The sequence below is a fragment of the Zingiber officinale genome, chromosome 9B, assembly GCF_018446385.1.
Source record: "Zingiber officinale cultivar Zhangliang chromosome 9B, Zo_v1.1, whole genome shotgun sequence".
Classification (NCBI taxonomy): Eukaryota; Viridiplantae; Streptophyta; class Magnoliopsida; order Zingiberales; family Zingiberaceae; genus Zingiber; species Zingiber officinale.
Window position 1 is genome coordinate 85,204,377 of NC_056003.1, and position 14,394 is coordinate 85,218,770.

The 14,394-nt window shown below is 44.1% G+C and overlaps 1 protein-coding gene across 1 annotated transcript; it reads right to left on the reverse strand.

Moving 5' to 3' along the window:
* Positions 1–8,196: 8,196 nt before the first annotated feature.
* Positions 8,197–8,862, reverse strand: LOC122023110 (ethylene-responsive transcription factor ERF039-like). Its single transcript, XM_042581199.1, has one exon. The coding sequence runs from the start codon at positions 8,860–8,862 to the stop codon at positions 8,197–8,199; it is 666 nt and encodes a 221-aa protein (XP_042437133.1).
* Positions 8,863–14,394: the final 5,532 nt, after the last annotated feature.

Genomic DNA, 14,394 nt, shown 5'->3' on the forward strand with positions numbered 1-14,394 from the left:
GCACACAAAAGAAGGAAAGGAAAAGAAGTCCCAAGACTAGGTCTTGGATTAGCAGTGTGGGTGAAAAATAAGGGCATTAAGGCTCGAATTGGTGTTGCACCAAATCAGAGTAGTTTGCAACGAAAAATTTATCCAAAGAGGTAATTGTACCAGTTTAGATTTTATCAAGAAAGCTCAAAAAAATTCGAAAGACAAGTATTAAAAGTAAGAAAAAATCACCCCCTTGCCTGATTGGTAGTTGCACTAAATCAGAGTGGTACCTACTCTGATACCACTTGTAGGATCGGAAAGACACAAGAGAGTGGTGAATATCATTTTTCAAAAAATTGTGAATTAAAAACAAATACATAGTGGAAAGGGAAACAAAAGACAATGCTAACACAAGCTAAGTTTTACTTGATTCGAATCCTTCGACGACTCCTACTCCAAGGCTCACAATCGTCGATTGCTTTTATTGGGCAATCACTATTAGTTCGAATAAGGTGTTACACATTTTGAGTACAAAAACTGTAATCGTTGCCAACAAATAGAAAGGAAATAAGGATCTCTTGTTCTTCAACTTTTGGAACAACCGTTCGGTGTCGTAAGAGCTTTTTTGGATCAACATGTAAGAGAGAAACTTGTAGTGGTTGTTGTTTTAAAGCTCCTGGTTAAAAGCCTTTATATAAGCTCATTACGAGCGCTTAGAACCCCTCTGGGCGCTTAGACCATGTGGCTCAGCCAGTCAACGCGGTTCACATTAGCTTATGGATGAGTTTTCGGGTCTGGGCGCCTGAACCGATTCTGGGTTCTCAGACCCCCGGGTGCCCACGACACCCACCCGGAGCAGCTACTCCGGGCGCCCAGACCAGCTCCAGGCACCTGGACCAGATCTAATTAGCTCCCAGACTCCTCATTTTCCAGCTTTCTTCCTTGCAAAAAAAGAGTTAGTCCTGGGCAACAAAAATAAATATATCCTGTAAAATAGAGTTAGTACAATACAATAAAATAGTAGTAATTAGATCTTATCTTCTTGAGACTAAGATCTAGTCAAGGTCTCAACTTAGATTTTCCAAATAGACCTAAGTTGGACCGACGCCTACAATTCCTTCAATGGGAAATGCATTCTCACTGGATCTCTCCTCCAGTTGCTTACCTCCACTTAACAACTGCAGTTGTTTGACTTGCTTTTGACTCACCATGTCTTCTCGCCAGTTGTCAGGTCTGCAAACCCAACTAGACTTCAGCCGATTGTCAAGTCCCGCTGACCCAACCGGACTTGTCGCTAGATATCGAGCCCCATGAACCTATCTGGACTTTCCACTTGCTATCGGGTCCCGCAGACCTAGCTGGATTTTAGCCTGGTGTCAGATCCTTCAGTCCAGTCAACTCTTACACACTTGGTAAAAAGGTTAGATAAACATCACATCTAACTTTAACCTATTTGCCATACATCAAAACCAGATTATTAGTGCAACCTGCACTAACACCTCGATTTTCTTCTTGAGTATGTTGGATTGCGAAGTTTCAAACAAAGTCCCACATTAAAAACACATGGGAAAGATCATAGGTTTATAAGAGAAAGATATCTCCATTAGTATGAGACCTTTTGGGTAGAGCCCAAAAATAAAATTATGAGGGTTTAGGCCCAAAGTGGACAATATCGTACCATTATGGAGATATCTAAATTCTTTTTGCTCTTTCAATTGGTATCAAAGCAAGGTTGCTCTTCACCGGACTAACTATCGGAAGAAGCACGAGCCAAAGTCATGATCCAAGATCGACCATGTGGGTAAAACCTTGAACGAAGTAGAGGAGACCCTAAGTAAGTCAGTGACTTAATGCTCGAGGGAAGGCCCTGAGCAGGTCAAGAGTGACTCGATACTCGAGGGAAGGCCCTGAGCAGGTCAAGAGTGGCGTGATATTTGAGGGAGAATCCTGTGGTCCTTCGTTTTAGGGGGGGGGTTTATTGGGTTGTAAGGTTGCAAACAAAATCCCAAATGGGAAAGATCATGGGTTTATAAGGGAAAGATATCTTCATTAGTATGAGCGCTTTTGGGTAAAGCTCAAAAATAAAACCATGAGAGTTTTAGACCCAAAGGGGACAATATCATATCATTGTGGAGATATCTAAATTCTTTTCGATCCTTCAGAGTCGACTGTCGTTGTTGCTCTGCAAAAGCCTGAGCCGGTGCTCAGTTATTTCTCAATTAGGGCATTTGTTGGTTTCAATCGGCCTGAGTTGGACTCCGACCTGGAAGCTCTTTTGGTCAGTGATGACACTGACAGTTAGACGAAGGGGATCGCTAGTGAAACCCCTGATTGGCTGGTTGATGTTGCACATGATTATAATGGTAGCAATCCTTCATATTGTGAGTTCCCGAGCAATGATAGGTACAGAATATAGGAGTCCATTGTTGTGGCTCGGGGAAGCGTGTCTGCTCGACTTCAACATGTTTGACTACCTACAATCTTGACTCGTGATGTGGTAGTAGGGGTTCTGGTCGAGGCCCTTTAGGTGGCAAAGTGGGCGGAGGTGCCCGACACTCGAATACGGAAGAAGGAATAGAAGGGGCAACTTCCTTCTTCCGAGTAGACTCTTCTTCCACATTGATGAATTTAGTGGCTCGTCCAAGTAGATGATAGAAGTCCTTCAGTGGCTTCTTAATAAGGGATTGGAAGAACTCACCATCCATGAGCCATTGGGAAAAGGCGCTCACGAGGATCTCTAGAGTGGCCGAGGGGATGTTCATAGCTACTTGATTGAATTTCTTGATATAAGCCCTTAGCGTCTCTTTGGGCCCCTTACTTGAGAGAGAACTGACTCAGTGTAGTCTTGTGGTAACGATGATTGCTGGTAAAGTGATGTAGAAAAACTTTATGAAAGCCCTTGAAGAAATATATGGACTTGGTTGGGAGTTGGTTAAACCACCTTTGCGCCTAGCGGACAGTGTCGTGAGAAACACTCGACACTTGACCCGTCCGTATATTGATGGAGGATAGCTACTTTTTTAAATTTGAGTAAGTGGTCCTTTGAGTTGGTCGCCTCTCCATACTCTCTAATCGAAAATGAGCTAACATCTTATCCTCTAGAATTATTGGGGGAACAACATGGTCACCCACTCGGGAGAACTGCTGATCATCGGGACTTTGCCTTTATGATGGTCATAAGAGGGCGCATTTTCTAAAGACGAGACTGAGGCCTATCTGCTCGACCCATGTCATCAAGAGGCATGTGGAATAGCGCCCAGTGATATGCAATTAGCGAAGGGGCACAGGGAGCAAGTCGATCGATTGCAAAGGTACTTGGGGGAAGGTAGTCGGGGGAGGGTGGGTCCATTGGAACCCGGTCAGGCCTTCCACTCAAGTCCTACGCTCGGGCTGCTAGCCGATTGCAAATATAGTAGGATCATTCGGCAGGTAGCTCTCGACTGTTGCTTGTTGTTGTTGTAGCATTTTAGCCGCTCGAGCGACTATCAACATCTCTAACTCTTCTTATGTCAAGGTTACCGTGGTGAAGCGTCCAGTCTTGTCTATCTTAATGCTTCAGATGTAGGAAAAGATTCTCACAGACGACGTCAAATATAATCCTGTTTAAAAGCTGAAAAGATAGTCCTCCGTGGCATAAAACGCTAAAATGACATATGAGGTCGTTGAGCCACGAACCCCACAATAGGCTCACCTGGCAAGCTAACTGAGTTCTTAATATAGTCTGATTGACCATCACTCACAAAAGGCATCCGGTCGACTTTTGTGAATGCAATCAGCGACTCGACCTTCGATCGGGTGGACCAAGTGTCTAGTATACCTAATCGAGTTATATGTCTGGTCGGTTGGAACATTCGGTCAAGTTTGTTAATACTTCACTTTAGGCTTCATCAATACTTAGGAGCTCTGTGGGCTAAGCGTCCAGTATGTTTGATCGGATTATATGTCTGATCGACTGGAGTACTTAATCGAGCTTGTTAATGTTTGGCTTTGAACTTCATCAATGCTAGAAGTTTGGGGCTCGAGGCCCAATCGGCCAAAGGATCCAATTAAATTGGTTCTCGGTCTAAATAAGGATGCACCCTGACTCAAAATGTTGACCGTCCCTTAACTTGGACTGCCACACTAATTGACCTCTTGAAGTTTGACTTTCGAAGGGTCCATTTTAACTACCGTATCACACGTCAACAATATAGAGAAAACAAGAATCAACTTAAAAGACTTTATGCCCTTATCCATCTTTCTTCACAAACACCACGACATCAAAGTCAAGACAAAAATGGTGCATTTTTTGTATGCTTGAAAAATGTGATGTAATTCCTCATTCTTTTTTCATTTGAACTTGAATTGGATTCGCCTAATTGCAAAGTCAATAATGAAGGGCAGTGAGTAATTAAACTATGCATTTCATGTGCTCAAACAGTTCTAATGTTGGCTAGTTGAGTAGTTGACTGTCAAAATCTAGCCTGATCTCTGTTGAGTTTCATCTGAACTTGCATTAGATTTGCAAAACAGAGGAGAGATAAAATGAAGGTGCATTCGTGAAGGGGAATGAGTGATGACCTAATAGTTCATCATAAAACTATGCATCCATTCTTTGCTTAGACATATTTTTACATCACTTGCATTAGATTGATCATGGATGCATTCGTGAAAGGCAATGGATTGTCATATCGTGGTGAGACGGATCACAAATGCATGATGCATTCATAAAGAGCAATCTTTCGGATGCCTGGACATTGCTAATGCTATTGAATTGACATTTGCGTTAGATCCACCAACTTGAGAGGAGACCAATCAAAGGATGCATTCATGAAGTGCAGCATTCACAAAGGGCCTGATAATCCATAAGAGAATTATTCATCTTTCGTATGTCCATTCTTTTTCACTTTAACTTGCATTGAATACGCAAGTTACGGAGGTCGATCGAGGATGCATCCGTGAAGGACAATGAGTGATGGCCTAATAATTCGTAATCATGATGCAACCAAGAGATCTAGCAACTGATTTCCGGCCCCATTGATAAGCTTATTTATTATTACCACTGGCTGTCCACTTTATACATCAAGATGCTAACTTGGGAGCATCTTTCTGTTTAACAAGAGTGTGCTTGCCTACTCTCCTCTTTCTATTGCTCTCTCTGCCAACTTGTACTTTGTTACCTTGATTACTCCACATGCTTCTCACTTGCTCAGTTGCTCTTGTAATCTTCTTCTTGTTATTATTATTATTATTATTATTCAAAAATATTTTAACTTCTCCTCTCAATTTACCTAAACAGTTCTCAGAAAAAAAAGGTAGATGAGCAAAGAGTACACAATGCATACATAATAATTGTCTTATAATTTTGGTAGCATTTAATTCAAAGGTGTCTAAGAAACAATAGATTTCAACAGTTAATTTGTGAAAGAAGAGTCCTGGGCTTCTATAGAGTATTGCATATAGTAAATTTTTGCATCACACACTCGCACATAAATAATTTTATGTAAAGAACAATAAAATAATTATAAATTATCCTAAAATTTCTAAAGATAAACTCAACTTCCTCCTCAATCCCTGCTCAAAAAAAAATTATTCTCACTTCTTGTATATAAACTTTTCTTTATTTTAACTCTCTAATGCACACTAATTTATCTAATTGTCCTTATTTTTTTAAGTATAAAAAGCCCAAAATAAAGTATAATTCCTCCTAAATGTAGCACATTTAAATTAGAATCTAGTATATTTTCTATCGACTCTTTTTCTACCTAACCAATCGATTGATATACTTGATTCTAGTTAAAATTGTGCCGAATTTAATTAGAAAAAATTATATCTCATTTTAGACTTTTTGTACTTGATACGGACGTAGCGTAAGGACTTGAGAGTAATTAGGGAAGAAGAAAGGGGCTTTTCATCGTTTCACATGTTTAAGGGTTTTGGATTTTTGAGGAGTGGGCACTGTTCATGCAGGGGAGGCTTTGGGCCCGGTTTCTCTCCTGCGCCGCCACCAGGAACCAGGAGAGGAGCTCCTTCTTCTCTTGCCGGCACCACCGAGGAGATCCGCCAACAACGACCTCTTCGGGGCCACCTCCTCCCTTCTCCTTCGACACCGACACCGCCTTCTCTTCTCCTTCTTCACGCCACTACCATCGCGGCAATCGCCTTGCCCCTTCGTTGCCGATGAGCCACCATACATCTCCTCTCCTTTCCCTCTCCTCTCGTTAGCAGACACCTCCGGCCGCCTGACGCGGGCACTGCTGTGTTTTCTTCCTCATCGCCACTGCAGTCGGAGGTTCATACGTCTCTCTCCCTCTATCTAGCTTCTTCGCTTCCGGCCATCTCACGCAAAGGGACTGCGGGGAATGCTAACACCGCCGCTACCACTAAGGGGACACCTCTACCTCTTCTGCTAGCGACCACGCAAGTCCGGTGAGGCCAACTCCCCTGGCATCCCCTTGCCTTCCCTGTCCCTCAAGCAATCGCCACCTCCAGCGGCAACCGTCGGTCGACCCAGCGCCTCGGCCAACCTCACAGCGTCAATACCACCGCCCGTAGCCCCGTCGCTAGATTCGATCGTCCAGTGCCTTTGCCCTTAGGTTTGACGTCGATCCAGCCCTCGATCTGTGTACTCATGTGCTGTTGGTATGATCCAACCGCCCTGAGCTACCACTGTGTTCCGGCCATCGAGCCGTTATTTCGTTCTTGTGTCGACCTATGCAACACTATTATGATTGTGAGCTGTTGGTATTATTTGGCCTATGAGCTGTTACTTTGTTCCGGCCTGCATGCCGATACTATATTTCGGCCTGCGTGTCGCTATCATATTTTGGCCTGTGATTTACTATTGGTCTGGGCCTACATGCCGTCTTCCGGATCTAGGTCGCGTTCGGCTACAGGTAGCCAGATCCGGCTCCTCAGATCACTCACATTCATTTACCTTTCAGGGTTGCGACGACTCGATCAGCATCGCGACCAACTCACTGATCCATCCGGGGGAGCCCCCTCAGGGCCAGGGTACACCCCCGTACTCATCCTGTATTTATTTCAGTGTTCTACTATTATTCGGCTGCTTATATATTCGTGGGATCTGCCTCGAGCATTGAGGTACCAGGGATCGAGACAACCCGGTCGCTGACTACAGGTAGCATTGACCGGACTTGGTCAACACAGAAGACAGCTCGCCACCTCGCTCCACTCCGGGTCATGGAGATGCGGTTAACATTCTAGCCACGCCACGCCGACAGTTCCGTCTCCTCAGATTCCGACAGGATCAGTACCTATAAAAATTAATGAATGATTATGTTCTATAAAAATAATGATATAATTTCTCTTAAATTCAGCATCATTTAATTAGAATAGAGTATATCAATTGATTAGTCAGACAAAATATTATATTCTAATTTAAATATATTAAATTTAGGAGGAATTATATTTTATTATATATATATATAAATAAAAGGGGCTGAGAAGAAAGTCCATTCAGGGAGTTTATGACATAAAATAAACCATTTTCTCCTACTTATTCTCACAAATAAAACTTTATTTCCGCTACTTTGTTGACAGGAATTAAGTCAAATAGAAGAATGCAACTGCAGTGATTCTAATGGTTATAATATATAAAAAAAAATGCTGAACTTGTTTCATGTCGCAAAAAATTTTGCTCGTCTCAAGGTCTCCCTTAATCTTTTCTTAGATCAATATGGAGAAATTAAATATGATTACTAATCATTAATGTAAATGATAAGATATAAAAATATATATATATATACTCACATACTGAATTTCAATCCTAAAATTTTATATAACAAGATTTTATATTTTAATTATCACACTATCCTGAGGTGATTTAGTCGATTTTATTTTATTATGACAAAAGGTGAATACGTCCGTGCCAGTGTTTCCGTCAATCCGTCCCAAGATCAACACGGAGGAAGTAAATCACGGACGGCTACTAACCTTTACAATAATGACTAGTACATAAGAGAGATATTTATCTCGACTTTTATCGAGATTCGATCTCCATATCTCATTTTGATAATATCTCATGTGCTAACTACCTAACTAAACCCATCCGAGGGACTAGTCGATCTTGTTTCATGATCTTTACGTTTCATGTCACTTAAATTTTGCGTAATATATCAGATCGATATGTCAATAATTTTAGAAGAGTAAGGGAGCACTTGCGAGAAGGGTAAACTTTGTGGGGGCAACATGTAAATTTCTCGGCGATACATTTGTATATTTAATTCAGTATTCCCATAAGACTGGTTCCTCGTCCGCCGTCGACTCCATATGGCCGCTGGTGATGGGGGCTGACGGCGCCGGCAGACACGTCGACCACGAGCCGTAGCAGAACTCGTGCCTTAGATCGAGAAAGAGGTCGGGGAGGTCGAAGAGCCCGCCGTCGCAGTCGCTGCCGATGCCGTTGAGCTTATTGCTGGGTTCGCCGCCGGGTTCGGGATAGTCATCGTGGCTGGGGAAGACGGCGGCGAGGGTGGCGGCGGCCCGCACGTCGTTGGGGTGCACGGTGGCGGGGCGGGGCAGGCGGGGGGCGAGGTTGGGGAAGTTGAGGACGGCGGCGGCGGGGCCCTTGACGGCGAGCTCGGCGGCGTCGTGCGCGCGAGCGGCCATCTCGGCGGTGGCGAAGGTGCCAAGCCAGATGCGGGACTTCTTCCTGGGCTCTCGGATCTCCGAAACCCACTTGCCCCAGCTCCGCATCCGCACCCCGCGGTAGGAGCACGCCCCCTTGCTGTGCCTGCCGCCATTGACGTCCTCCTCTGCAGCTAACGCAGATTCCCTCTTCTTCTTTTTCTTGGCAGCGGTGACTGCTACTGAAGCTGCGCCGCCGCCGCAGATTGGTGGAGCAGCCGTAATGGAGGAGGCGGAGGAGTGCTTAGAGCGGCGGTGTTCCATAGAGAGCAGAGGAGGAGACGTGGTTGCAGAGCATGGGGAGGAGGAGTGGCAGCGGTAGTGGTGCCATATGGCTGGGGGTTTGGGTTTTAAATTAACGTAGAAGGTTTTTTTTAAAATGGCCCCTAATGTTTATTATATCTTAGAATACTTCATTTTGTTGTCAACAAGTTCTGTTTTTTTAGTTAGTACTATATATCCAACTTATGTCAATTAATTTTGCGATGATTAATTTGATTGATCCCATAAAAATTTTCTATTGATCATTGATATAGATTATGATGAGTGGACTCAGAAGGTGACGTGGTAGTAAGAGTCAAGATAATAGGATAGTCAAAGTCAAGATGATATGACAGTCATACTCCAAAAGAAGTAAAATCTCCTCATCCGACTTTAATTAAATCGCCTAGTATTAAGTTTCTTATTTTCCACTAGACCGAGTCATAATCCGATCGGGGAAGGATGATCAACCCTTAAGCCGAGTGAACCAAGGAGTCAGGTGTCTCAGAGCCGGTCAGATTTTAAGGCGACCATGAGCGAAGCTAGTTGATCTTAAGGACTAATTGGAATAATTGACTCATTCCACAACATATCAACTAATGGTGGTCAGAAGGTAGGTAAACTCGTCCGGTAATAAAGTCAGACAGACTTATATGTTCCGGTTGTACAAAAATTAGGGCAGGGCAAATATAGCCCAGCCTGGTATGTTGACCAAGGCTCTCAGAGCGAATCAGGCCTTCTCTAGGTAACTCATCATGTGCTCGGTCAGGTAAAGGGGTGGTTGGGCATATAGCACTTATACTTGTATTAATATCACCCAAACGGAATTCCAGCACAACATATATTATTATTATTTCCCGGGAGCATGATACACTCTACCATTCTCCAACGAGTATCTTAACGCTATGAAGAATGTGGTCAAACAACTTAATATAATACATAGCAGTGGAATATATAGAATGCAGCAGAACAGTTCAATAAAAGCAACCGACTTAAGGACCGGTTATATTATATTCAACCAATAACATCAGCTCAACAGGACGACCAGATTATATTCAGTTGACAACATCATCTCAACAGGACGGCTGACTTAAAGACCGACCGAATTATATTTAGTTGGCAACATCATCTCAACAGGACGACCGACTTAAGGACCAGCTGAATCATGTTCGGCAGGCAATATCTCGACAGCCTGTCATAATAACAACTTTGTGTCAGAGAATATTCTTCTAGAAGCTTCTTCAGGGACTATCATGTCTCCCATTAGCAGACCAATAATAACAATATATCCCTCCAACAACCTCAATAATAACAAAAGCTATAAAATGACAAAAGAGGTATACATGTGGCTACAACAAAGATTCCTTGGACGATTATGGTGAACTGCTAAGAGAGGTGGTATACAAAAGGGGAGTCCTCTCCACAATGAAGGTATACTCACTAACATCGGTAACTCCACTCTCATGCATGTGTTCTGATTGTTCTTCCATTTGTTGGGATCCAGACTAACTTGAGCATCGGAGGACCTTCGATAAGGACTCCCCTTGGTTTCTAGGTACTGACATTTTGTTGGATCGTCTCCTTGTACATAGGATCGAAAGAGAAGCTATTAGGGTCGAAATATGCTAGAGGGGGGGGGGGGGTGAATAGCTCGTCGTGCTCATTGTTGCTTGCTTCTTGGTGATGATATGCAGCGGAAAATACAAGAAACAAAGATTACAACGCTAACACAAGGATTTACTTGGTATCCACCTCAAGAAGAGGTGACTAATCCAAGGATCCACACACGACACACACTCTCCACTATGAAAACACTCCTTTACGATAACTACCGAAGGCGGAGAAGCCCTGCAATACTCTCAGTACAAGAAGAAAGAAAGGGAGGCAAATACAATAGAAATCTTACAAGATTTACACTTGAAACCCTAACCCTAGCTTCTTCTTCTTGTCATAGATCGCCTCTTGACTTGGACGTGCACAAACACTTGCCTCCAAGAACCTTCAAAAACTGGCAGTGAGAGCTCGAAGAAATTACTGTGAGGATCGGAGATGAATCGGGCTGTAGCTGTGTGTGTTGTGCGAAGAAGAATGCTCGCCAACGGATATAACCTGCGCCAATGGTCGGATCCCAATCGATTGGGGAGGCTTTGGATCGATCGCTCAATCGATCCAGAGCGCCTCTGTACTCTCTGGAAATCGCCTGAATCGATCAACCGATCGATTCAAGGCTATTGTACGATTTCCAGCGCTCCAATCGATCGCTCGATCGATTGAAGGTTCCCAATCGATCGAGTGATCGCTTGGGAGGGATTCTGTGCGACAAACCCAACTTCCCAACCGATCCACTAATCGATTGGGAGGAGATCTTGTCGCGGGACACACCCAATCAATCAACCGATCGATTGGGCATGAGCCAATCGATCGGTTGATCGATTTGGCCCATTAGTGACTTGCCAAATCAAGTCCAAAGTCCTTAGAACCAACATCCGGTCAACCATGACCTGTTGGGGCATTATGCCTAGCATCCGGTCACCCTCGACCTGCTAGGATTTCCTCACCAAGTGTCCGGTCAATCCCTTTGACCTACTTGGACTTTTCTCCTTGTGCCAAGTATCTGGTCAAACCTTTGACCTACTTGGACTTCTCAATACCAAGTGTCTGGTCAACCTTGACCCACCTGATTTCCACGTGCTTGGCTTCACTCACCAGAACTTCCCTTCTGTCTAACTTCACTCACTAGGACTTTCCCATCTGCCTGGCTTCACTCACCAGGACTTTCACCTAGCTTCACTCACTAGGGTTTTCATACTACCTAGCTTCACTCATTAGGTCGTTCACATCTACCTAGCTTCATTCACTAGGTCTTTCACCTAGTTTCACTTATCAGGATTTTCCAACTGCTTGGCTTCACTCACCAGGACTTCTCTTCTGCCTAATTTCACTCACTAGGTCTTTCACCTGGTTTCACTCACCAGGATTTTCCAACTGCCCGGCTTCACTGACCAGGATTTTCCAACTGCCTGACTTCACTCACCAGGATTTTTCAGTCAAGTATCCAGTCAGTCTTGATCTACTTGACTCTTCTTCATATTTAATTGGCCAACCTTGACCAACAGAGAATTGCGCCAACAATCTCTCCACATGAACAATTGCACCTGTAATCTTCATGTATTGTCAATGTATTGTCAAACATCGAACCCCAAATATCAAGACTCAAGCTTGAGCCTTCTCAAGCTTAGTCAACCAGGTCAACCTTGACCTAGGGAATATTGCACCAACAATCTCTCCATTTTTGATATTTGACAATACCTTTAAGTTAAGTTAATATCGTAGCCTCAACTTCCTTCATGCCAAGGTATGAATGAGGGTTTCCTTCATTCTCCACCTTTCCTAGAGGGCAAACTCTCTCTTTAGGTAATGAAGGCCTAACTTAAACCCTACATTCTCCCCCTATTGGCACACATAAAAAAGAACTCTCCCCCTAAAAAGTTACTCACCGTTGTTCACAACTTCCCTCGTTGTTCACAACACCATAATGAAAGTTTCACACCTTTCATTATCTTCAACGCTCACCCTTGAGCGTTAACCAATCAAACAATGAAGGTCCCATACCCTTCACTGTATTAACTACTAGCCCTGGTACAGTACTCCATGTTATGATGCTCATCCTAGAGCATCCATAACCCCTCAATGAAGATATCTACTCTCCATTATTTTTCAACGCTCAACCTTGAGCAATTGTCTTTCTAAATGAAGGTTTAACCACCTTCAATGGTGTCAGAAAATAAATTCCATGTACTTAAAGAGTAACTCCCCCTAAAGACATGCACGTAACTTCTGTCATTGCACCAACATAATATTCTTTCGGAGAGAAAGGTCTTCTGATGGTCAATCATTCGTCCACTGTGCCCAGTGCGTCATCTCCGCAGGTCTCAGACAGGATCAAATTTGGCACTATCTATGGGAATCTTCGCCTAAATCTGAGAATCGGAGATGGAGGCTAGAAAACTCACTACTGCTACTTTGACTCAAGAAGACCTAGATCTACTCGTCAATGCCTGAGTTCAAAGTGCACTGCAATAGCAACAGTAATAGCAAGGAGCCACTGGTGGTACGCTGTCGACACCTAATCTTGTCGCATCTACAATGGGTTACCAGAGGGAGAGAGTAGCTAGGGAGGAAGGTTTAGCTCGTTTGATGCATGCGTCTCACTCCCCGGCTCCTCGCCACCGAGCTCTTTTCCGCACGCGGCCTGAGCAGAGGGATCAAGAAGAATCTCACCGGGTGTCTTTCAGAGAAGCACCTATTCATGAAAGACGAAGGGGAAAAACTTTGGCACGCTATAGCTCCCATGAAGAAATTAGCACACTGTTTGCCCAGAAGGTGTTAAAGGATAAGCTACCGAAGCATTATTAGAATTTGGCAATAGGGGAATACTCAGGATCGACTGACCCTGAGGGTCATCTTATCAAATTTGAGCAGGCCACCCTCCTTCACCAATTTACTAATAAGGTGAAGTGTCGGGTGTTCCTCACCACCTTCGGCGATTCTGCTCAAAGGTGGTTTAAGTGATTACCTGCTGGATCTATTCGCTGTTTCAAGGATTTCCGCAAGGTTTTCCTTCACCACTTTGCTAGTAGTCGATGATACCAAAAGACTCCCCTGAGTTTTTTCTCACTGAAGCAGAGGCCTAAGGAATCACTGAGGTTCTATATTAAAATATTTAACCAAGTAGCTATGGACGTTCCTTTAGCTTCCTGATGAGCGTCTTCTCCCAAGGGCTTGTCAATAATGATTTCTTCAACTCCTTAGTCAGGAGACCCCAGAGGAATTTTGATCATCTATTGGATTGGGCAACCGAATTCATTAATGTTGAGGAGGCGCAGGCCACCAGGAGGAATGACATCCCTGCACCAACACCGGCTCTGGTGCCCAAGCACCAAGCATTGCCTGCTCCTCCGCCTTGAGGACCCTGAGCAAGTCCTCAAGCTCTTCAACAAGAACCACGACCACAGGTCGTGCAACATGTGGGGGTTGAGTAAGAAAGATACCAAGAACAAGTTCTAAGATGGTGGTGCACTCTTCACCGGTCGACCACCCATGATACGTGAGATTGTTACACGCTAGCTAATCGCCAAGGCAGTAATCGAAGATTTCACTAGCGTACTCCGTCGCCCAATCGCCGACCCTACCAAAGACTGAATGACTCGCCTAGAAGAAATCAACAAGAGGTCGGGTGACGGCAGAGGATGTCACCACCACCTGTGGACCGGACACCAACTCCCGCTCGAAACCAACTAGAGCTCTCGACCTGGCAGGAGGAGAGCCACAATAATGCTACTCGAGGCAACATCAACATGATAGTCGAGGGTCTAACTGATAGAGACTCCAACCGAGCAAGAAAGTCACATGCCCGATGGTTGAAAATCCACATGGTCGGCTACAGCATAGAACAGGTGGCCGGGTCTGAAATTAGTTTCGGGCCCAAGGATTTAGAGGGGGTGGAGATTCCCCATGATGATGCACTAATAATCA

Bases quoted from the DNA above. Each gene is read 5' to 3' on its own strand.
- LOC122023110 (XM_042581199.1), bottom strand. From the start codon at position 8,862: ATGGAACACCGCCGCTCTAAGCACTCCTCCGCCTCCTCCATTACGGCT.